This window comes from Scophthalmus maximus, chromosome 6 (assembly GCF_022379125.1).
Source record: "Scophthalmus maximus strain ysfricsl-2021 chromosome 6, ASM2237912v1, whole genome shotgun sequence".
Taxonomy (NCBI): domain Eukaryota; kingdom Metazoa; phylum Chordata; class Actinopteri; order Pleuronectiformes; family Scophthalmidae; genus Scophthalmus; species Scophthalmus maximus.
This window is the reverse complement of record NC_061520.1, coordinates 6811117-6833985: the sequence shown is the minus strand read 5'-3', so window position 1 is coordinate 6833985 and position 22869 is coordinate 6811117. Positions and strand designations below refer to the sequence as shown.

General features: G+C 44.3%; 2 protein-coding genes across 2 annotated transcripts; one reads left to right on the top strand and one right to left on the bottom strand.

Moving 5' to 3' along the window:
* Window positions 1-3010: 3010 nt before the first annotated feature.
* On the top strand, window positions 3011-8908 carry slc25a55a (solute carrier family 25 member 55a). The gene is made up of 10 exons (XM_035631802.2): window positions 3011-3169; window positions 3917-4020; window positions 4768-4893; window positions 5309-5364; window positions 6578-6668; window positions 6758-6876; window positions 6973-7168; window positions 7260-7414; window positions 7508-7583; window positions 7693-8908. The coding sequence occupies exons 2-10, from the start codon at window positions 4001-4003 to the stop codon at window positions 7850-7852; spliced, it is 999 nt and encodes a 332-aa protein (XP_035487695.2). The 5' UTR covers window positions 3011-3169; window positions 3917-4000; the 3' UTR covers window positions 7853-8908.
* An 880-nt stretch (window positions 8909-9788) lies between these two features.
* Window positions 9789-22385, bottom strand: tspan2a (tetraspanin 2a). The gene is made up of 8 exons (XM_035631284.2): window positions 21988-22385; window positions 18868-18970; window positions 13834-13931; window positions 13290-13364; window positions 13107-13199; window positions 12794-12865; window positions 10968-11051; window positions 9789-10799 (listed from the first exon to the last, which is right to left on the bottom strand). The coding sequence occupies exons 1-8, from the start codon at window positions 22054-22056 to the stop codon at window positions 10734-10736; spliced, it is 660 nt and encodes a 219-aa protein (XP_035487177.2). The 5' UTR covers window positions 22057-22385; the 3' UTR covers window positions 9789-10733.
* Window positions 22386-22869: the final 484 nt, after the last annotated feature.

The following is a 22869-nucleotide window of genomic DNA, read 5'->3' as shown; positions in this document are numbered from 1 at the left end:
TTTTTTTTTTGTTGCTTCAGCCTGCAAGTACATTTCACCAGTTACAGTCCAATCTGACTGCAACCGTCGTCGCTGAAAGCCAAATTGCTGTCAGCTCTGAAAAAAAGGTGTGAGAACAGGTTTGGATTTGAAGGAATGTCTAAAATACACCGTGATGAAATGCAAACATTATAAGAACAAGATTATATAGCAATAGCTTGCAATTATCAAGTTTATTTCTCTTGTTGATTTAAAAGAAGATAAAAAAAAGGTCAGAAATCCTAAGGAGAGTGTAACAACTTAATCAACGTCCAAAGAGAAAAAGTTGTCATTTTCCAGGACTTTAACATCGATCCACACATACATGCATCCAAATGTCCCCCTCCCCACCCCGGTTTCCCACCTCCTCCTGGGAGATCCCAAGGCGTTCCCAGGAAAGATGATGGAAATAACCATTGTGCTGCATCTGGTTCAAAACACTTGTCCCTGTTTTAAATTAAAGCAATAAATGAAATGAGATACACTGTACAGTCTCACCAGCGTATTCTGGGTCTACTCCTGAAGGTGCCCAAGAGGCATAATGTGTATTTATACATAGTATATAATAGAGTATGTACAATATTATATTTAATATAAGTTTATGTCAGGTCATGACTAATCAAAAGAATGTTCTGTCCATTAAAAATGACATGTATATGTTCTTATAAATCCACTTAATTGGAGGGTTATGTATGCTTCATGTTAACAATTGACCTGACAGGACTCTAAAGATCATGAAACCGATATGGCACGATAGCTTGAACTGGCCAGTCGAAATTGCCTGCGTTAGTGGAGTTTCGAAAAACCATAATACCCTCATAGATAATAGCTGTGGATGGTATTTCATCCACCCGTGGAATTTGCTTCCATCAGCATTCCAGGAGAACCAGCCAGTATCCAGTGCAGACACCAGTCGCGCTCTCATTCAGACAAACCATACTGGTTTTTGTTGTTTTGCATTGTGTTTATTCAACTGGAAAAAAAATTTAGAATTTTTTTGCTGTGCTAAATGGCATCAGTCTGAGGGGTCCATCCACCACTTCAGTATAGACTGAGATATCTCACCGACTAATGACTACAAAGTCGGCCTTACTTTTTCTTACCTTTCGCACCACCAGCAAGTTTTTAGTGGTTATGTCATGACAGCTATTAGACAGACTTCCATTACATTTTTTATTGATATCCAGAGTGCCCAGATAATATGCTCTCATGACTTTGGGGATCCCCTGACTTTTCCTGTGGCGCCTCCAGCTGGCCAAAGCTTTTACTTATCATGTTGAACATCTCAACGTCCACCTGATGAAAATGTTTGCGCAAAAACAATCCACACGACGAATCATAACAGATTCAGTGATCGCCTGACATTTCCTCATGCACCGGCATGAGGTTCATATTTGTGGTTTGCATGTCTTGACAACTATCGGATGGATTTCAAAGAAATTTGGTTCAACGGTTCATGTAACCCTTTGGTTGCACTGTTATAAGTTTTGCCTCGTTTTATGATCAAATACGTGCAAAACTATTTATATTATCCACACCTGTAATTCACTTTCACTGCAAATAAGCAAAGGATAGCACGCCAAGATGCTAAACTAATATGCTTGCATATAGCTAGCAGGACCACAGTAAATCCTAACAGAGCTGATATGGCTGTAGGGTGAGTTGCATTTCAGGTCACAGCCATAGTCTAACATGCACATCTTTAGAAACAATTGTTTGTTTTTAATCATCGGTTTAGTCTATATCTCTCAGTGGCCAGACAATCAAACATAACTTAACTTACTGCCTTAATATACCATATCGTCTTTGCTTTGTGATACACCGCCTGCAGCCACTGTTACACAACTCTCCAGCTTCACAGCGCAAAAAAGACTGGTTCCTTATACAAACCAGTTTGAATGCAAACAAGTGGCCTCTTGTCTCTCTGCATCAACCGTGTAATTTTCCACGCAGCCTGTGCCAGCGCGTGAGATTGCAACCCATCCAGTCAACTAAATCCAGGAGAAATCTCTTTGAGTAATTCATTAAATAGGCTATACTTTTTTGTTTCTGATCTAACTTTGACGGGCGATGCATCACCGCTTCAATGTTGTTTGCTTATTTTCACCTTTATTTGCCTAAGGTGGATTGACTGAGCATGAAGTCTCCTCTTTTTTTAGCAAACAGTGGCACACGGTTAGAGAGCAGATTCAGAAGAAAGAAGTGACACTTGCAAGAGCACACCTTCACAATTGATAATGAGAATGGGGGTAAAAACGCTTACACTTCCCCACCTACGTTTATCCTGCTGAAGTGTAGTGTAGCAATAGAGAAACCAAAACATGCGGTTGGATTAATTTCACAGATATTGGTCTTGAATTAATAGTAGCAACAACACAAAGTACAATATTTCACTAGTGGTGGAGTGGATGTACAAAGAAGCATCATGCATTGTGTACCTCAAAATAGTTCTAAGGCACAGGGCCGTATTGAGTAATGGGTTTTTTCCACCACTGGGACTTGAGCCTAAAGCACCTGGACAGAAAATACTAGAACAGAAAACAAAAGAATGATGTCATTGCACTGGCGGAGCCACTGAGCTGAGAGCTGTGTGAGAGATCACACAGCCATGATTATCTTGTCACACAATGGCCCCAAGATAATACATCAACCTTAACATCCGTGTTGTGGAAACTGCTCTGATGCGTCTCTTAATAATAATAATTTAAAAAAAACTTATTCAAAAGTCTAACCTAAAGCACTGCTGTCTATAAACCTTAACTTTGATTAGTAGTATTTGAAAGAAATGCTCAAACAATGGTGTCTTCCGTGTAACACCCTGGCAACTGAATGATTGGTGGAGCAAATTTGATTGATGTGCCTGCCCTCCAATGCAAAAAAAAAGAAAAAAAAAGAGGGAGTTCAAAAGTGGCCAATCGACTCCCGGCACTGCACGTTGGCCGAACGGTGATTGGCTGTAATCCGCCGGGTAATGTAGAGCTGGGCACTTTGGGGTCGTTGTGAGTCGGCCCCGCCACCTCCCCCCTACTAAAACTGAGTGGAAATTTCCCACTCAGTTCACTCAGAGCTCCATCAGCGCAGACTGCCACCGGCGACGAAGAAGAACCTGACGGCTCGGACCTTAAAATAAAAAGAAGACAATCTTTTTTTGGTGAGCGACAAGGTTTTGTTCTTTTTATTTAGCTTGGGTCGCTGTGACGTCGCGCGAGTCGGTTCATCCACAGCTAGCTTGTCGGCTGTGTTAGCAGGAGCGGTATTGTTCTGAATGGGCGACCGACGCGGCCTTGCATAACTCGGCCGACCGTCATGGGTGGAAGCAAAAGCAACGGTTCTCTGCGCAGGCGTTTCTGTTTTTGCAAGAGGACATTTTTCGAAAGCACTGAACTGAACTATTTGGATTTAACCTGCGGACATTTGACGTTTGTGCCGACAGGAAACGCACGTCAGAACGAAATGAATGAGTAAATTGCATCGGGACTTTTCCTGCTGAGAAAAAAAAAGAAAGAAGCCTTTTAACCGTGCAATTCGCTGCGCAGCGCCTTCAATTTCATCCCTTCCTGTGGCAACCGAAGCGCTTTCTTAATTTATTTATATTGATCTTCATTCCCCCGAAGATTCACTCTTTTCTTTTTTTCCCATGTAACTTCTGGATTAGTTCGGCTCCAGAGCAAGAATGTGTGCGAAGGGCGGTCGTCATGCCCATGTATGGGTGTTCCGGTATGTGAGCCACCAGGGCCACGCCCACCTGCCCGTGGGGGTTTTAAGAATCGCCGTCTCGTGACTCGGTGAACTCAGATAACACAAAGCTTCTGCAGAGGGTGATAACTCCTGAGAGTACTCTGGAAAACCTGCCCCTTAGATTCTGAGTAACAGTCTCCTGTCATTTGTCTCCGCCTAGGACGAGTTCATTCGACTGAAGGACACTTGCATCCAGCTTTGTTTCTACATCTTCTCTTCTCTCGCCACTAATTTCAAGGTCATCATGTCTCAACAGCCAATCAGGTGAGTCTTGTGCCTTTATCTTCTTCTTTTCTTTTTTTTTTAAGATAATTACCTCTGGCTTTGAAGGGATGCCAGTGACATCACTCTTCCTGTAGAGCCGGCTGCTTAATCAACGATCAAGATATTAGTAGCCCTACTAGGAAACTCGACATCACCAAGTTACAGCTGCAAAGTCTCGCTGCTTCTTATCCTCTCATCTGTTCTCTCTCGTCGTATGATTTAACCAACTACTGGTTTGCTTTATATAATATGGATTTCTTCATATATTTTTTTCTGAAGATGCCACGTCTTCAAATTGCCTGTTTTGTCTGAGGCCTGAGCGGAAGTCTAAACTGTGGATACCTCGGCAGCGACTCAAATCGTGCAGGACTTGCATACGCAACAAGCAAGCACACGCGATTCAGTATCCCCAAAAAATAAAATTAAAATGACAATTATATTGTCTGTCGCAATCATTTCTGGGACAATATATTGTGCAACATGAAATAGTTATCGTGACGGGCCTGGCTGCACCATCGTTCATCTTCTTTAACATCTTTTCCTACGACTTTCCCTTCCACGTCGGTATCAGCAGCATGTGGATAAAAGGTCGAACAGCTGTCCAATCCACACACAAAGATATGGAACTTGACATTGATTTGAGAAGTCTTTAGAACCCCCTTAAAAACCTGAATCTGGAACCTGAACATTCACGACAATTTCAATAAGTAACATTCTGTTTTGTATTTTTTTGTCGTCTCCTTTCAGCCTCCCGGCAAAGCTCATCAACGGAGGCATCGCTGGCATCGTCGGGGTCACTTGTGTCTTCCCCATTGACCTGGTAAAGACCAGGCTGCAGAATCAGAGACAAGGGCAGCAGGTCTACAAGAGCATGTGAGTATTTTTAGTCACTGTTGCCTTGCACATACATTGCATACACTTTTTTGTTTACCAAATCTCTGTCATACCAACCACGTCCATCTGTTATTCTTGCTAATCCCCGCAACCCACATTTTGGGCACCGGGGATGAATGCGTATTATGGGAAAAAATTCCTCTCTTGATGAACCATGGCGACTGTTCCGCCCCCTTAATTCCTTTCCAGTGCAGTGACCCGTGTCCTTTTTAGACCGTGGAAATTTACTGCTCCACTTATCGGCTCGGCATCTATTCCCCCTGATTCGTGTTCAACGTTGTGATGATGCACATTTAAAGTGATTAAGCTTATATAACGTTTTCGTTTCAGGCAGCTGCCTTTAAAAGGTCCTTAACAATAATGTTTTTTTCTCTGCGTTCTTGTTTTTCCGTAGGATGGACTGCCTTGTCAAGACAGTCCGATCAGAAGGCTACTTTGGCATGTACAGAGGTAAGACATATACATTTGTGAATATTAAGAACCAGTAGGCTAGAACAGGATTAAATGTAGAGCGAGGGTAAGATCTAAGATCTGTCTGTGGTGAGGTTGAACATTGATATGATTTACTACTTGGGGTATTTGATGTAAGTAACTTTTACTGTATGGGTTTTAAAGGAGAAGTAGCCAAAGCTGTTCTCGTGCTAAGTGGGTTTGTTGACATAAAGCTCTGGTGTTTTGTTTTTTACAGTAGCATTCATGCAGTCTGTAGGAAAACACGTGTCCTTGTTTTGCTGATCAGATGTAGAAAATGAAAAGTAAATCTTGTGGACATAGTTCATGTGAGGAAAATGGAGGCCTTTGTTTTAGTCCTGGGTCTCTGCTTGTGTGAGGAATGCTGTTTGTTTGCATCTGTGTTTTTCATATTGCAGACCTGGGTCCCCTGGGATATTGAAGGCTAGCCGATAAGGCGCAGCCACGCTGGAGGCGAATCATTACATGGTTCTTACAATATTGCTCTATTCAAAACTATAGGCACAAAGTTTTTGTTTTTGCCATCTTGTTTGTTTTCTGTGACTTGTGACTCCTCGTCAATAACTGTCGCTTCGCTGTCCCGTCGACTATCGTCTGTGCCCCGTTTTTCGAGACTTTGGTGAAACTTGCAAATGAATCTGTGGCGAACTGACGACTGACGTTTGTTTCAGATCGGTCTCACAGATGAAAGTTTTTAAGTTTGACCAAAGTCTGTGCACACGGTTTATAGTCTGAGATTCTGTCTGTCCCTTCACGAACACCTCTGTTGTTTTCATTAACCAATTTACTGACTTGTAGCTTTTTGTATAAACACATCTTTTTCTTAAAGTTTTCTCCAAACACATTGAACCCTGTTTTCAAAAACTGACTCACTGTATCTCATTAATTTGACATTTGCATCTTCTTCTCATTTCCTCCTCATCTCTCCTCCTGTCTTGTTTGGCTTCTTAGTTTCTCATTTTCCTTCTGAAACTCTTTAATGTGATTTATCTTCTCTCTCTCATTTTCCCCTTCCATCATTATTACTGAAGTTACTGTAAATTGAGCATTTGTCTTTGTCTTGTGTGTAGATTACATTTATTCTGATGTTGTAATGAGTGTGGCAGGGAATGTTTATTTAATGTTTTGTACATGTACTAAATAAAGACATGATTGCGACGTCCGTGCCAACTGTGTTTTTGTTTTTCCTCAGGCGCAGCCGTAAATCTCACACTGGTTACTCCGGAGAAGGCGATCAAGCTCGCCGCCAATGACTTTTTTCGCCAGCACCTCGGCAAGGACGGGTGAGTGAAAGCGTCTTACGAATCATTCAGTGAAAATGCAGGATCCCATCATTTATGTTACTTACTATTTCTCTCTTATCTCTCAACAGAAAGGGGCTGACGGTGTTCAAAGAGATGCTGGCAGGTTGTGGTGCAGGCATGTGTCAGGTCATCGTCACCACGCCCATGGAAATGCTCAAGATACAGCTACAGGACGCAGGCAGACTCGGTAAGAAGCCTGTTCAGTTTCATGTTTGAATTTTTTTTTGCCAACTTTGGCCCCTGATTTCATTGTGTGTATTTATTCATTGTCCTTTGTTCATAGTGGCGCAGCAGCAAAAGCCCGTCATGATGTCCCCGACAAAGCTCGTGGCCACCAACACGATGCTCAGCCGCTCCTACAACTCCTGTACGGTGGCCTCGTCGCCGCGAGCCATGTCGGCCACGCAGATCGCGATGGAGCTGCTCCGAACGCAGGGCGTCCAGGGACTCTACAAGGGTCTGGGGGCAACGCTGATCAGGTAAAGACAAGGAAAAAAAAACGCGAAACCTGTCGGACCAGTTGCTTTGTGTCAGAAGTCGGTCTTAAAAGATTACTTAATTTCTTTTCAGGGACGTTCCCTTCTCCATGGTTTACTTCCCGTTGTTTGCCAACCTCAATCGCCTGGGGAAACCTGCTCCTGAGGAGTCGTCGCCCTTCTACTGGGCCTTCCTGTCGGGCTGCGCGGCGGGATCTACTGCCGCTGTGGCCGTTAACCCCTGCGATGGTGAGATTCGCCGGACAAAAGAAATGTAATCCGTTGGATTTGAAGGATCTCTGTAATGTTTGTCTAATGCTTTACTTTCTCTCTCTTCTCCAGTGGTGAAGACGAGACTCCAGTCGCTGAACAAAGGCTCCAGTGAGGAGACGTACAGCGGCGTTGTGGATTGCATAAGGTAAGAACAACTGAGTCATGCGTCGTTGCATAACCACCTTTTTTCCCCCTTCCCTCTTTCTCCTTTGTGCTCGTACTTAACCAAACCCGCCGCTCTTATGTCTCTGCAGTAAAATCATGCGGAAGGAGGGACCGTCTGCATTCCTGAAGGGTGCCGGCTGCCGGGCCCTGGTCATCGCTCCCCTCTTCGGCATCGCGCAGGTCATGTACTTTGTCGGCGTCGGAGAATACATCGTGGACAACTCGCCCCTGAGCGTCCTGTCGGCGTGAAACCATTTCTTTTTCTGCAACGCGTAGGACCTTCTGGGCATGAATGATGTAATGCCTGGCAGCTACATACAACCAGTTTTTAACCACCAAAAACAAGTTTACACAGGGCTTGTTTGACGAGGTCCAAAAAAAAAAAAAAAAAGGCATCTGGGTGTAAAAGGCCTACATTTCATCCTCAGTATGCCGTGATAGCTGTGTTGCACTTTTGTACGACTTATTCAGCCGGCCGAGGCCAGCCAGCGTTAGCTCGGAGCCGTTAGCCTCGCTGCGTCGAGGGACTCGGGAGTTGCAGTGTTATTCTTTCTTTGTCCGGAGACTGTCCCATTCTGTTTCCCTCTGTGAGGGAGGGGAGCTCGCTCCGTCAAAGAGACTGACATGTTTTCTTTCGCCAACGTTTATCACTTTTCTTATATTATTATTTTTGTACGCGAGCCTTTTTATTATTATATTTTTTTTTTTGTGAATCATCGATGGCAACACTTTGCAGTATTTTCCGTCTGTACGTTTTTCTTCCTGTCCCGCTGCTGTCTTGTGTTTCAGAGCCTTCGAGTGGGAACACAAAGGGGCACAAGTTCCGTTTCTTTCAAAGGGATCTTTTTTTTTTTTCCTAACTTAAATCCACAGCAATTACTTGGTGTACATTTTAAAATCGGACTGATCATGAACCTTCCACTTGACATGGGACCATGTGTCCTGTTGTATACTTAACGTCAGCCCTAATGTTGTTTCATAGTTTGTGAACTCGTCTTTTGTTTTTTTTAAATATCTGCAAAAACTTGATACATCTGTGCACATTATATCGTACAAGTATGTGTTTGTGCGCATTCCCCGAGTTTAGAGACGTATGCAAACCTACCATCTCAACCAGTACCTAGTTTTTGGTTTATGCCTTAAAACTGTGCAGAGTGGCGGGTCTCCCAAAAAGAAGCATTATTCTTGTTACTGTGATCGTGTGACAAATGACTGTTACTGTACTTTGTTTGTTTGCTATTTGTACATATTGTGTTTGTGTGTGTGTATATATATATATATATAAACATTAAAATTTGAAATGCATTCATTCTGTGTTTATTAATCATTGACTCAATGACCCTGCAGCTGCGTCGCTTTGCAAATGTAGACACAAAATAAATCATAATGATTATAATAATAAAAATAATTAATATCTACACATTGTGAAATATTCAGGGTTCCTATGTAGTATGGAATTTGATTTTAGAAAGTTTCTAGGTCATTTCTATAATAAAATTTACTTGATAAACATTTAGCGATTTGTACTCGGATGTCAAAAATCTACCGAGCAGAAGGAAGTTTGAGTCTGGAAAAAGTCTTGAATTTTGAAATGGAAAATCTGTAACCCCCCTGATTATATGACATATAGATCTGAACAAATAAGCTGCGTTGTCAGACAAACTGCAGGAGTTAATGTTTCTGTTTCAACATTTAACCGGCTGAAACAAAAGCATTTGTGCAAAGGGAAATAAAGGATAAAGGACGACAACAGTCGGTCAGTGCTTTGTGGAAGAAAAAAAAGATGAATAATGTAGAAATTAGAGTTGGATATTTGCATATCGATGTTGAAGTCAATGTAATATTTGACCGTGACAGATTCTATGTTGATCCGGAACAAAAGAAACTTTCTAAACACTACGTTCACTTGTCAAACCAAAGTGTTACTGGGCCCCCTTCTGACTTCATGGATCATATGTAACTTGTCACATTTTGAGTTTGGCTTCCTGCGAATGTCAACACTACTTCACTCTGGTGTGGCGTTGTGCTGCCATTTTGTGTGAACCGGCGCACACGTTCACCGACCACAACATTTACATACATGGAACGTCCCCGCTCTGCAACCGCTGACAAGAAGAAAAGACAGAAAGACAGGAAACACAAAACACAAAACAGCCCCAATGACACACCAATGAAAGCACCCGAGTCTTTTCTTCTTCTTTTTATTGTGTTTAACAGCTATATTATTCTACAATTCACATCCCGTTGGCGCGCCAACGGGATTTAAAATCCACAACAACTCACACAGAATGCAAAAAAAAACGAGCTCACTATTACAGTTCACAGGAGGAGCTCGGCACTTCACCCTCGACGTGAATTTGGACATTTTACAGAGAGAGTTCGTCGTCAGGCCTTCCTCTAACCCTTTGGGTTGATAACATCACGTCTACGCCTCCGCTAATTGTGCTTTAAAGTAACAATACTTCAGAGTTCGCGGTGGGGGGGGGGGGGAGCAAGCGCAAGTCTTTATGTACATCGTCAGAGATCACAAGAGAACTCGTAACTAGTGGCTTGAACGTGTGACTATAACAGGCACGTAATGGAAAATCTTAATCCGCAAAAGGGGTTCGGCTAGTCCTCAAAACATGTAAGCACACAAACGCACGCGTCGGCATTAGGCCTTTTTAGGTGACATGGAAACGCAAACAGAGTTAACGGCGGATGCACACGAGAGGGTTCGTCCGTATATCTACAGCAGAGTACACAGCATCCCCGTGTCAAGGGGGTCGGGCTCGGCGAGAGGATGTTATGACCAGGGAAATGTCGCGGAGTCGCGCCAAAAGAAAGCGGAGCGTGTGTTATGGAAGAGAAACAGCGGAACAAAATCAGTGGTCGCCGGGGGGGGGGGCCCGGGGCGGTGGAGCTGAGGGGGAGGGTGTGAAGGACGGCCATCCGGCGCGTCCTGCTCAACGGGGACAGTCGGGGATGTCTTGTACCGACTGTAAGTCCTTCTTGTGAAGGTTAAACCTCCCGGCCAGATCAGGACAGACTCTGGGAAATGTAACTTTGGTGTTTTTCCCTTCCTGTGCAGGTGGATCATGAAGAGGTGGTGGGGGTATGGGAGGAGGGGAGGAGGGGATGGGGGGGGGGTCTATATAACCTCCCTGCTGTTCCTGATGGCACAACACAGCACCATGCTGAAGATCATTCCTAGGATCTGAAACGAAAAAAAAGGGTTCAAGCATGGAGGCAAACGTCTCGCAAAACCAGGAGTCGGAGCGGACCCCAGGGACGAGGAGTAGGAGCGGACAAAAAGGGATTTTAAAAACAACTTACTTTGGTTTTTTTTTATATGAGTTCAAGATCTTTTTTGTCAATTTCTCACCATCACAGCCGCGACCCCGATCCCGATGTAGCCGATGACGTGCAGCTTCTCGTTGAAGAAGTCCGTTATGGCAGACAGACAGTCCTGAGAGGAGGCGGGACACGCGTTTCACACTCACGACGAGATATGACATGCATTATGTTATGACAACACACTCGGCCCTTTTCATCCGGCAACTCACTTGCCGGGGCGAGTGGGTTCCTCCCGGTAGGGCTGCAACTAAGGATCATTTTCATAATCGATTAATCGGCAGATCATTTTCTCGATTTCTCGATTTCGATGTTTGGTGCATGAAATGGTGAAAAATTCCGATGGTGTTTCCCGAAACCCCGACATGATGTTTTGTTTCGTCCGCACACCAAAGATATTTAGTTTTACTGTCACAGAGGAGCAAAGAAACCAGAAAATATTCACATTCAAGAAGCTGAAATCAGAGAATTTTGACCTTTTTTTTTTTTTCATAAAAACTACTTGAACCAATTAATCGATTATCCAAATAGTTGGCGATTGATTTAGTAATCGATTACTCATCGATTAACTGTTGCAGCTCTACCTCCCGGACACGTCTCTTAATTTTTCAATCACAGAAATAGACCCGTGAACAGCCACACACGGCCCGATTACTGTAACTCACTGTACATGGGACTCCACGTCTCGGCAAACTTGCACCGGCCCTCAGTTCAATTCGGCCTTTTTAATCTCGCTTTGAATGCCGTCCTTGTCACGGCCCTGCCCCCCGTGACCTCTGCAGAGTCTTTCCTTGCTTTTCTTCATGGACCTGTTATTTATGCCTCAATTACCTCTCGTGGACTTCGGTTCGCATTCCTTCTGCATCTGTGTTGAGTCACTTTTGTTATCCCTTGTGTTCCGTTTGCCATTTCCTGTTTGACTTGCACTTCCTGTGTTTCCCTGTCTCCTTGTCTGTGACTGTACGTTTTCTTGGGTTTCCCTGTGATTGTCTGCAGCCGTTCCTAATGTGTGTGTGTGTGTCTAATGTGTGTGTGTGTGTGTGTGTGTGTGTGTGTGTGTCTAATGTGTGTGTGTGTGTGTGTGTGTGTGTCTAATGTGTGAGTGTCTAATGTGTGTGTGTGTCTAATGTGTGTGTGTGTGTGTGTGTGTGTCTAATGTGTGTGTGTGTGTCTAATGTGTGTGTGTGTGTGTGTGTGTGTGTGTGTCTAATGTGTGTGTGTGTGTGTGTGTCTAATGTGTGTGTGTGTGTCTAATGTGTGTGTGTGTGTGTGTGTGTGTGTGTCTAATGTGTGTGTGTGTGTGTGTGTGCTCAGTCTTGCCCTGTGTATTTCGTCTCTGTGCTCCCAGTCCTCCGGGTCAGTTCGTCTGTTGACTTTCCCTCCAACCTGTTTGTCACCAGTCGGCTCAGTCTCGTCTCCTCGTCTGTATATTCTGCAGTTTTACCCTCGTGATCCCTCCTGCTTGTTTTCTTTTTTGCGTCCCCGTTATTTCATGGTTCAATTTGGACGATCAAACAACCTCGTTTTGCGCTCTGCACTTGGGTCCTGCTCCTTGACACTCGACGGTGGTGTTCTGTTGTTTTTCATTCCGCATGTTTGTAAAAAGCACTCTGGCTCAACTCCTGGTTTTTTTCCTCCTCAATTAAATCTGACTTGACTTGACAATCACAGATTCCCGGTCACAATCGACGCTGCCAAAACACATTGCAGCAAATCTTAACAGATTCTGAAGCAGCGCTGCACTGCCACCGTGTGGGTAAGAGACGTTAAAGCAGGAGGGGGGGGGGGGGGGGGGGGGGGGGGGGGGGGGGGGGGGGGGGGGGGGGGGGGGGGGGGGGGGGGGGGGGGGGGGTTTACCTGGGTGTCACTTGGATAGTCCGCACACAGCTCGTTGGACACGACCGATGTCGAGCCTCCGCAGCAGTTCAGCTGGAAATAAAGACGGAGCAAAGCTGTGACACTCGTGCCGTCGACCGTGGCAACTACGCGGAGGATGTTGTTGAACACAAGAAGTCAGCTAATCCTTTTATCGATCCACAATTCCAGTGTTACAGCTGCCCAGAAGCAGAATGAGTATAGGATAAGGAAAGAGTAAAATAGAATGAAATGAAAGTGTATAGAACAATCCGCCACAGGAAAAAACACAAAGGTTGAGGTTTGTTTTACTCACAGTTCTTTGGTAAATGAGTGCGACGGCGGTGGCGTTCGCGTTGGTCACGTCAGCGATGGAGCTGCTGTAAAACTTTTGGACCTCCTCGACAATCTGTCGGTGAGAAAGGACGACGACAATAGATCAGCCACTTGAAATCTGAATGAATAAATCAAAGAAATATCACTCTTTTTAAGTCTGCACCTGTTCCTTGTTTAAGAATCCAAACACGCCGGCGGCGATCTCTGCACCGAAGATTATCAGGAGGCAAGAGAAGAACTGCAGAGCACAGCAGAGGGTTATTATTATTATTATTATTATTATTATTATTATAATAATTGCTTTCTAGCGATGGCTACAGTGACTGAGCCACGAGGCAACACTTTCACCTTATGGCTCAGTTATTTCCCTAATATTGAGATTGACGGTTCAGTTTTGCCTGGATAGAAAATAATTTCATCCTGCACATAGGTAATAAAATAGAAGAAGAAAAAACATTGCTTGATTTATGCAGGTGCCCTGATTTAAAAGTGGGCCAAGTTTATACGATGAAGCCAAACTTCACATTCTTTTCAGTTGCAGTGCACTGATTTAACTACAAAGCTTCTTCCATGAAACTTCCCCGGAAGTTATCCGGAGATTACAAACGTAAGTTTTTTCTTTGAAATGCCAATAAAATCAGATCAAAACAGTCCTACGAGAGGCGGCGCCTTTTCCCCCGGAAAGAAAAAAAACCACGTAGACCCACCGATGCGAGGAGACACTGGGACTCGCGCACGGCCCCGAAACATCCGAAGAACCCGACGATCATCATCAACCCTCCGGCGCCGAGGAGGATGTAGACGGCTGGAAAACAGAGGGACAGGACTCTTCATGAGAACTCGCCAAAAACATTTGAATTGCATATGAAATTCCTATGTCCATTTGGATCACACAGATTTAATGCAACCAAACTAATGAACTTGATGTGATTTTAAACAAATAGGCTTATGAATCTTGTATATAGTGCAACATTTTTAGAGCTGCAACAGTTAATCGATAATTCGCTTAGTAGTCGACTACTAAATGAACCGCCAACTATTTTGATAATCAATTAATTATCGAATTATCAAGTAGTTTTTATCCTCAAAATTTTATCCCTCAAAATTCTCTGATATCAGCTTATTATGGTACATTTGAAACACGATCGGCATTTTTCACCATTTTATGACATTTGATGGACCCAAACAACGAATCGATTAACTGAGAAAATAATCGACAGATTAATCGATTATGAAAAGACTTGTTTGCAGTCCTAGATATTATATATTTTGCTATTTTTATTATATTTTGTTCTATTTTGCTATTTAAACTGTCAACCTTGTGAGCTGCGTAAACTGTATTTTGTTGTCTTGGTACAATGACAATAACGATCTATTCTATTCTATTCTAATTTGACACAATTGAGATTTATTGATTACAAATATATAAGTCTGGTTGTTGTGTATTTAAAACACATTGGGTTTGTCAGAACTATTACATGAATTCAATTTATGTTTGACTGAAAAATACGCATTACATGACGTGCGTATTATTTTGTCTATGTGAAATCTGTGCGCTGGGTATTTTTAACATGCGATTCATCAATCTTAAATATATGGCCTGCATATTTTTTGCGAGTGAGTCATCGTGGCGTGTCGGCGGCGGCGTTCCGTCACATGACTGCAGTTCGCAGTTTCGACTGTGGGCGGCAGCGTGATCCAACCACGCGCTCGCGTCTGTGTTGGTGCGCGCACACACGCAGTTCATGAAAGGACTCTTGTTGCGTTCGAGTGCCAGAGGAAGACGTGTAGGTCGGAACTTCTTCGGGAGCCTGAAGCCTCCGACTCGCCTCCCACGTGTTCACTGTGACCATCAGACTCCTTCAAGTGCAGAACACTTGAGACTCTTGAAATCCTTCAGCTGAGATGAGAGACGTCTGACACACAAGTCAAAACCTCTAAAACAAGCCCTCGTCTCTTTTTGATGTTTGGGTTTTTCTTCTACTTTGGCCACTTTCGAATAGTATTTTTGGGTTGTTTCCTTCTCACAAGATAGTGATGAGAACAATGCATCTGTCGGATTGGGATTTGTGCTAAAAAGAATATTGCTTGTTGGGTCAGTGCAGCAGAAAACACAAGCGTGTGTGTTGAACGAAACGAGAGGCTGGACTCTGTCCCGCTGCAGGCGAAGGCCGCAAGTGACTGCAGACGCCGTACGAGAGGCGATGTGGAGTGTGTAGTAGTAGTCCGCTGAGCAACAACTCATTCATCCATGAGTGTTTCTTCCACTTTACTCGGACTGTGTGCGTTCACGCTCCTGCAGGAAGAAGCGATAAAAACCGATGCGTTCTGTCTGGTGAAAGGGGCAAATCGAAATTTTGGTGGGTTTGATTTGCTGCAGAATTCGACGACCCCCCCCCCCCCCCCCCCCCCCCCCCCCCCCACACCACCACCACCACCGTCCTCTGTGAGCCTGGATGTCGTCACCTCCCCCTCCCATCTGCCTCCCCCTGCTCCCAACCCTCACCACTGAGCCCTTTAGACTGTAACTATACACCGGGGCCCGGCCCCTCAGGTCCACGCTCAGGGGCCTAATCAGTGACATAGACGGCAACCGCTGCAGCAATTTAATTAATCCACATGGGGGGGCGAATGCAAGCTGTTGTTTTTTTCGCCGCTGTTGAACAAAAGCGGAGGTAAAGACGCTGAAGGGGGGTCGGGGGGGTCGGGGGTGGACACCGCCGCTTCAAAGCAGCAGTGTCTGACTCGGAAAACAGGAAAAATATAATCGGCCCCAGACAGTTTATACTGTATATACAATGTGTCTGCGCAGAACTGATCTTGGCTGCTGACGTTTTCCATCACCATGTTCTACCCGACCACTTCCTCCCCGGTGGAACCGCAGATATCCGGCAGGCAACTGTGGAACTGTGCTCTCACTTTTGTGGAGGCTGCAGGCAGGATGGGTGAGGGTTCACATCTCTTGTGGTTCCACCGTCTTGTGCACGATTGGGGCCGTCTACCAACGGGAACGCAGGGCAACAGAGGTGACGGAGTGGAAAGTGAGCCACCCGCAGGGAATGCAGCCACTTTGCCTTGTTATGACATCGGTCTGTTTAGTGTCAGGCCGCCGATCTGCCTCCGGAAGCTCACGACGACTATTTGTTTTGTTTCCAAGGCTCCTCTGCGAGACGGTCGATGCTCCGTGGGATCGTTTCACTGATAAATGGATTACTAATTTCCTTGTTGCCTAGCAATACTGCATAGGTAAAAAAAAAATAGTACCCCAGCACTATTTAGTTTGGACACTTTCAGCGTATAAATGATTGGATTAATGAATATTGTTGGATATCAAATAATATATATCAATGCATCATTTGTTGTGAAGGGCATCCTGTTTTTTTAATGTAAAATCTTAAAGGAATAGTTTCACATCTTGGTAAATATATTTATTTTATATCCCTCTAATGCCTTTGTGGTAAAAATGTTACAGCACAGCAAGTAGGTTAACTTATTTAAGCATTAACAGATGGAAGCAGGGCAGGCAAAGTTAGACCTATCATAACATCCATAACTCACAAAGGAACACGCTGTATAATTTATTAAATCCATACACAAACTGTAAAAAAAAAAGTTGCTTTTTTTATGGGCGGGGCCGGGCGGTAATGTTTCAGACTATTCTCTTGGGCCGAGCAAAGACACTTCCTGAAGCTACTCGGCTGGTTTCCGGTGAACCTTGGAGCGACCGCGAGTCTTCAGAGAAGTTACTTGAATGACGGGGGAGTCAAGAGAACAGTATATGACCCTGAAGTGTCGAGGAGCAGAGGTGCAAACTAGCACAAAACATAATCAATAATCAAGTGACATTCAACAAAGTGCAGTCGAGTTAAGTTAAGTGAGACAAGAAGAGGGACGTTTAAACGGAACAGTGGCTATTTGCATGTGGATGTGATGCAAACTGAGCAAAGATTATCTCACAGCCTCTACTTTGCATGAAAAGATAACTGTGGGAACACGTTAAGTACATTTTAGCTGAATAAAAGTCTACACTGCGAAATGCAGTGTAGACTTTTATTCGTTGCTTTTACAAGGATGCGCTGCACGACGTGACGGCGGGAGACTCCACCCGCCACACCCCGACCTGTCCCTCGCGTCCCTGAGGGAGACGGGCCGCTTCCCCTGAAAGCAACGGCAGAAGAGCTGATGAAGTGAAGTCACCACTTTAGGTCATGGTCTAAATAGAAGTCACAAGAATAGGCTTCATTCTAATCATCCGCTCCCACACAGAGTGAGTGAGAGAGAGAGAGAGGGCCTATTGTGTGGAGTCCTGCCGCACTACACTGAAGAGTGTTTGTCTCGCCTACTGTATGTTTAAATCATCCACTGTGTGCGTGTGTGTGTGTGTTTTACAACGGGAGCTTTGCGTCTGTCACTGTCCGTCACAAACTGAGCCTCAAAGACGTCTCAGCTGCTCATCCATCAGCTGAAGGTCCATTTGTCCCCGTTTGTGTGTGTGTGTGTGTGTGTGTGTGTGTGTGTGTGTGTGTGTGTGTGTGTGTGTGTGTGTGTGTGTGTGTCGGATCGATCGACTCGTGTCAGTCTAGACGAGGGGAAATCAAATCAATGTTTGCAAACAACAAGCTCCATAAACCCAATAAACCAGAGCTCTGACACTAATGATGCGTTTTTCAGTAATCGCTTGACGGGTCCGCTTTTCCCTCTCCGTGCAGCGAGCGGCCGTGCACTTGCAGGGCAAAAAAGCGACACGTGCGAGGGATTTGACATGGAAAACTCGTCCGCCGTCAAATGAATAACTGAGGAGATAAACGATGATCATGGCCACAGAGACTTTCAACTGTCAGGGGAAGTTGAAACATCACAATGCGTTGAAGGCAGAAATGTGCCAGTGAAACCTGCGGCCGCTGAACTCTTCTTCACTTAAAATGGTCAAACGAGTCAACGAGGCCTTATTACTGTATATGAATATAATAAAACTTGATGTCGCCAGGTCGTGCACCGCCCACTGAAAGAGACGGATTCATTTAGGGCTGCAAATAATTTCTTTTTTTTATGAGCGATTAATCTGTCGATTATTTCCTCGATTAATCGATTAGTTGTTTGGTCCATTAAAAAATGTTGATCGTGTTTCCCAAAACTCCAAGATGACGTTTTGTTTTGTCCGCACACCAAAGATGTTCAGTTTACTGTCACAGAGGAGCAAAGAAACCAGAGAATATTCACATTTGAGAAGCTGAAATCAGAGAATTTTGCCTCTTTTTTTTCATTATTTTTGGTCGATTATCAAAATAGTTGATTAATTCATTTAGTAATCGATTACTAGGCGATTCATCGATTTACTGTTGCAGCTCTAGATTTATTTATACACCAAGATGTCAAACTGTTACTTTACACTGCTATATTCTGGATTTGAGAGGAAATTAATAAATCAGCACCACAGCATTCAAATTCATACATGTTGATCTGGCCAATACAATGCATGTGACTTATTCCATGAGGATATCGAGCATCACTTGTATAAAAAAAACTACACATACTCCTCTACTTTTATCTACTGTACATTGTTGAAATTGTACAGAATTGGCACCAGTTATTGATTTAATTACCAGTTCATCACAAGAAAGCAGACAAATAGCTAAAAGGATTCCACTCAGTTGTCTGGAGTCTGTTTTTTTTTTTATGACCTGCAGCCGTCAGCTGTGGTGCGGTGGCGCGAGGAGTGTTCGGAGAACTTGATGACGTACCTATGAAGAAGGTGTCGGGGGCGCCGTCGTCCGTCAAGAGCTCCACCGTCTCCGGGTCGAACCTGAGCCAAAGTCCCACGGCCAGCACCAGCAAGCCTGACAGCTGAGGAACAAGGACCAACACGGAAATCACCCACTTTCACGGAAAAGAACTAAAAAGAGCAACTTTAAAACCCTCTTGAAACACGGTTCCTGTTTTCATGTGACATGTTTGGTGACGAGCCCAGAAAAAACTGAGGCCCATCGTGGGGTTGTGTTTTTTTTTTTGTCCTTGGATCCTTCAAGATGATTAAGATTCCGCCGGCGGTGCTCGTGTCCTTTTTCTCGTCGGTCCAGTGGCCGTTGATGCTCGCTGCCAGTTCTGTCCTGTCACTTTATTCTCAACACACCAGAAATGCTAATGTATAAGAAATCCAACAGCTTCAGGCTCGTTTCGCCTCTCAAACAGATCACACGCTGGACAACCGCGTCCAGCCAAATGTTGTGTACTCTCTCTGTCAGATAATACTCCTTGTAATGATCAAATGTTTCATGGTCATATATTGACTAAGATTTTTTTTAATATAATAATAGTACGATGTCACGTGTGATGCGGCGGTGAGTTTGTGACAGCACTGAGAGAACGTACGTCATCTTGACCAGAATAAAACCAATCGATTGAGGCCGAGGTTTCGATATCCTTATGAATTCTAGACATGTGGATGAAACATCGTTTGGTTTCAACCACCGCCGTTATTTAAGAAAATGATTCCCAAGTTTTACACACTATGACAAAACAGAAGTTCAGTTTTGTGAACAAAGAAATAACTGGGTCAAAAACTAAATTACAACTCAAATTAATTTATCTTTAGCTTTCGTAAAGGACCAGTGTAATAAGCTAATGGTGAAAATAAATATATATATATATATATATACACAAAAGCAGATCTATAACCAAACCAGTCCGTTCGGTCTATCATCTGGTGTCAGGATACGATGGAAATGAGAAGGAACAGAACACTTTGTAGCGGCAGCTCCTGTTTCCATATGGTCCCTCATAACTATCATCACATCTGAACGCCAGCATCGCCCATCAGCACTGAGCGGTCCAATCTCCCATGGTGCATTTCAGCCACAGGCTGTGCCAGCCTCACAGCGCCTTGGGTGACGTAACGCACGCTGGCATCGGCTGCTTGTTTGGCTCCGAACCCCAAAATGACAGGGTACTGTACACGCCCCCTCTCCTCCTTCTGCCTCGGGCCACGACAGCTCCGCTTTCAGTCCCCAAACTGTTCAACAAAGAGGCCGCTGTCCGTTCGGGTGACACAAGCGATCGTCTTACAGAGGAGGCGCGCCGAGCGCGACATCAGTCGATCAACAGAAAGATTGATACGCCGCACGCTCGAGTCACTTCAACCTGTGTTATTGCCAATATTTTCTTATCTCTGAAAAGCTTGTAAGTCATGAGGATCTGCTTGCTTTTATTTGTTTTGTGATGCTGAAAATCATAATAACTATTAGTTTCAACACTAATAGTATCTCTCCTTTATTGGTTACATAAAAAAATGATGTATGTTATTAGAATCAAGGTCATAATAATGCTAGAGTGACCCCAGGAAGTCTTTTTTACATTATACATGGAGGCCTATATGCAGATTTCACAGACCTAAGTGGGAGCGTTGACAAATGAATTTGCGACTGATAAATCTAAATCAGAAGTTGCACGAACCGGTTTGCATTTTCAGACTTTTCTCTTAAAGCTACCGTGTGTAATATTTAGAAGAACTCATTCAAAGAAATTGAATGTATTGTCCATAACTACATGTATAATCACAAAGTTTTTTCGTTAACTTTGAATGAGTTCAATAAAGTTACATGAGGTGGACCCGACCTCCGTGTGAGACGCCATGTTTGCTACGTCGTGTTGAACAGCGTTGTTGTCACAAAACGGTCCAGAATACGTCGCATTTGCGTTGAATTTCCAGCGCTGCCGGAAACCGGAAATGGAATAAGCGGTGCGCCACCATAAAGTGTCCCCTGTCGGGTGCTCAGTTGGTTGCGATTTTGCAACCTTACCACTAGTTGCCCCCAGAAAATTACAAAAATGACATGCTGGGGCTTTAATGTTTTTTTTAACACACTTCTTTGGGTCTCTTTAAATGATTCAAATAAAGTCATCTGAAAATGGGTCCAAAGCCTGAGGGCAATCTGTGCTGAGGGGATCAGAAGCAGACAAAACAAAGTACGCCACAAGCTTTTCAGAACCACTGGGTTTTTCCACCCATCACCTGCAGGACACATGATGATGATAACAACAAGACGAGTCCCTGCACAGAAAATCCCAAAAATGAAGCCGCCTCTGCTGCAGCCGGGGGCCACAGGTAGTAACCCTATCCGGAGCAGATCTAACGCAGCACCAAAAACAAAACCAACAACCTTCCGCGATGTTCCCAAAACAGAATCAACCCCACACACACACTCCCAGAGACCTGCAGCAGGAAAATCACAGCGCGATGCCAGATCATGAGAGAGCATCTGAACAGTGTGGGTGTGTTGGAAAAGTCACAACACACTGCAGCTCTGTAGATATATATATATATATATGATCATACAAACATAAATCATATCAGCATCTTGCTCAAGGTGTTTGGTGGCTGACAGCTGGCTCTTATTAGATTTACCCATCAGTTATTAAGGGACATTTCATGAACGAGAGGACGCTGACAGAGCTGTAATGAAGTTTTTAATGGACATGGAATGAAAATGAAGATGATTGATAGTTTGATTCGGGATTGGTTTTGACAGTTTGGGGAGAGGAGAGAACAGTGTCAGAGAGAGAGAGAGAGAGAGAGAGAGAGAGTAGGTGGACAGAGAGGCGATCTGCACGACTCCTATATTATAGGATATATTTTATTATTATTAAATGAACATAACAACAACCAATATGCTGAACACAATGTGTTGGACACATGCAAACACGCACATGGAAACAGAGCCACACACGAATACATCAAACCAGCAGCAGCTCCTCAACATCATCTTCTTATCAAAGCACGAGGGGATTATTATTTTTTTATTTTGGTTTTTTTTTTTTTATAGTAGAAGCAAAACGTGCAAAACCGTTGGTGGCGCGGGACTCACCCAAAAGATGAAGTTGAAAACGAAGAGCAGATATTTCACGCATTTCATCCCGCCCTCCACTTTGCCCATGATGCCTCCCTGGTCTGGTCCCGCTCCTCTGCGATGTGCAGCTCGATGCCCGCCGGACGCTTCTTATTCAGCGAGTCGTCGCCTCCCGCCGCTGGACATCAACCCGATGCACTGGTGGTGGTGGTGATGATGAGGAGGAGGAGGATGATGCTGCACCGCTCCAACATCCGAACGAGCGAAACACGCGCACGCACGAGCTGCGCGCACTGGCTGGCCCGGTCCAGAGCCGCCGAGAGAGGGAGTAGCGACAACGCCGTTCACTCCGATGGACCACTGAGGCGGATCACGGAGCCTCGCGACAGTTCCCGGAAGTGAAGCAGCAGCGCATTAGAGTCGCAGCAGACTGGATCAAAGGACCTGTCTGTGTTGCACTTATGAAGGGTAAGACGTTCAAATAATCCGATTGTATATCATCAGCACGTCTGAATCAAATCAACACGCACATTAAAGCATATTAGTGGATTATGATTTATGATTTATTTATGATTTTTTAAAAACGTATTAACTAACTACATAGAGTAACTCCATAGGCGTGTCGGTCTGCTATGTTGTAAATCGATACATTTATTTGACTACTAATTACCAAAAATCGCACTTCTGTCGCTCTGAATAATGGATTCGAATTGCGCGCCGAGAACTTCCGGGTTTCGACTTCCGTTGTCGCGATTCTCGTTAGACGGCTCTGGCCCAGTCGTTGTTGCACGCCGCTCGCCCCGCCCATCTCGGGATGTCCCTCGACAGCGTCAGGAACAGGTTGATTTCAGTGACTAGTGTCTCTGCTCGGGTGTGTGTGTGTGTGTGTGTGTGTGTGTG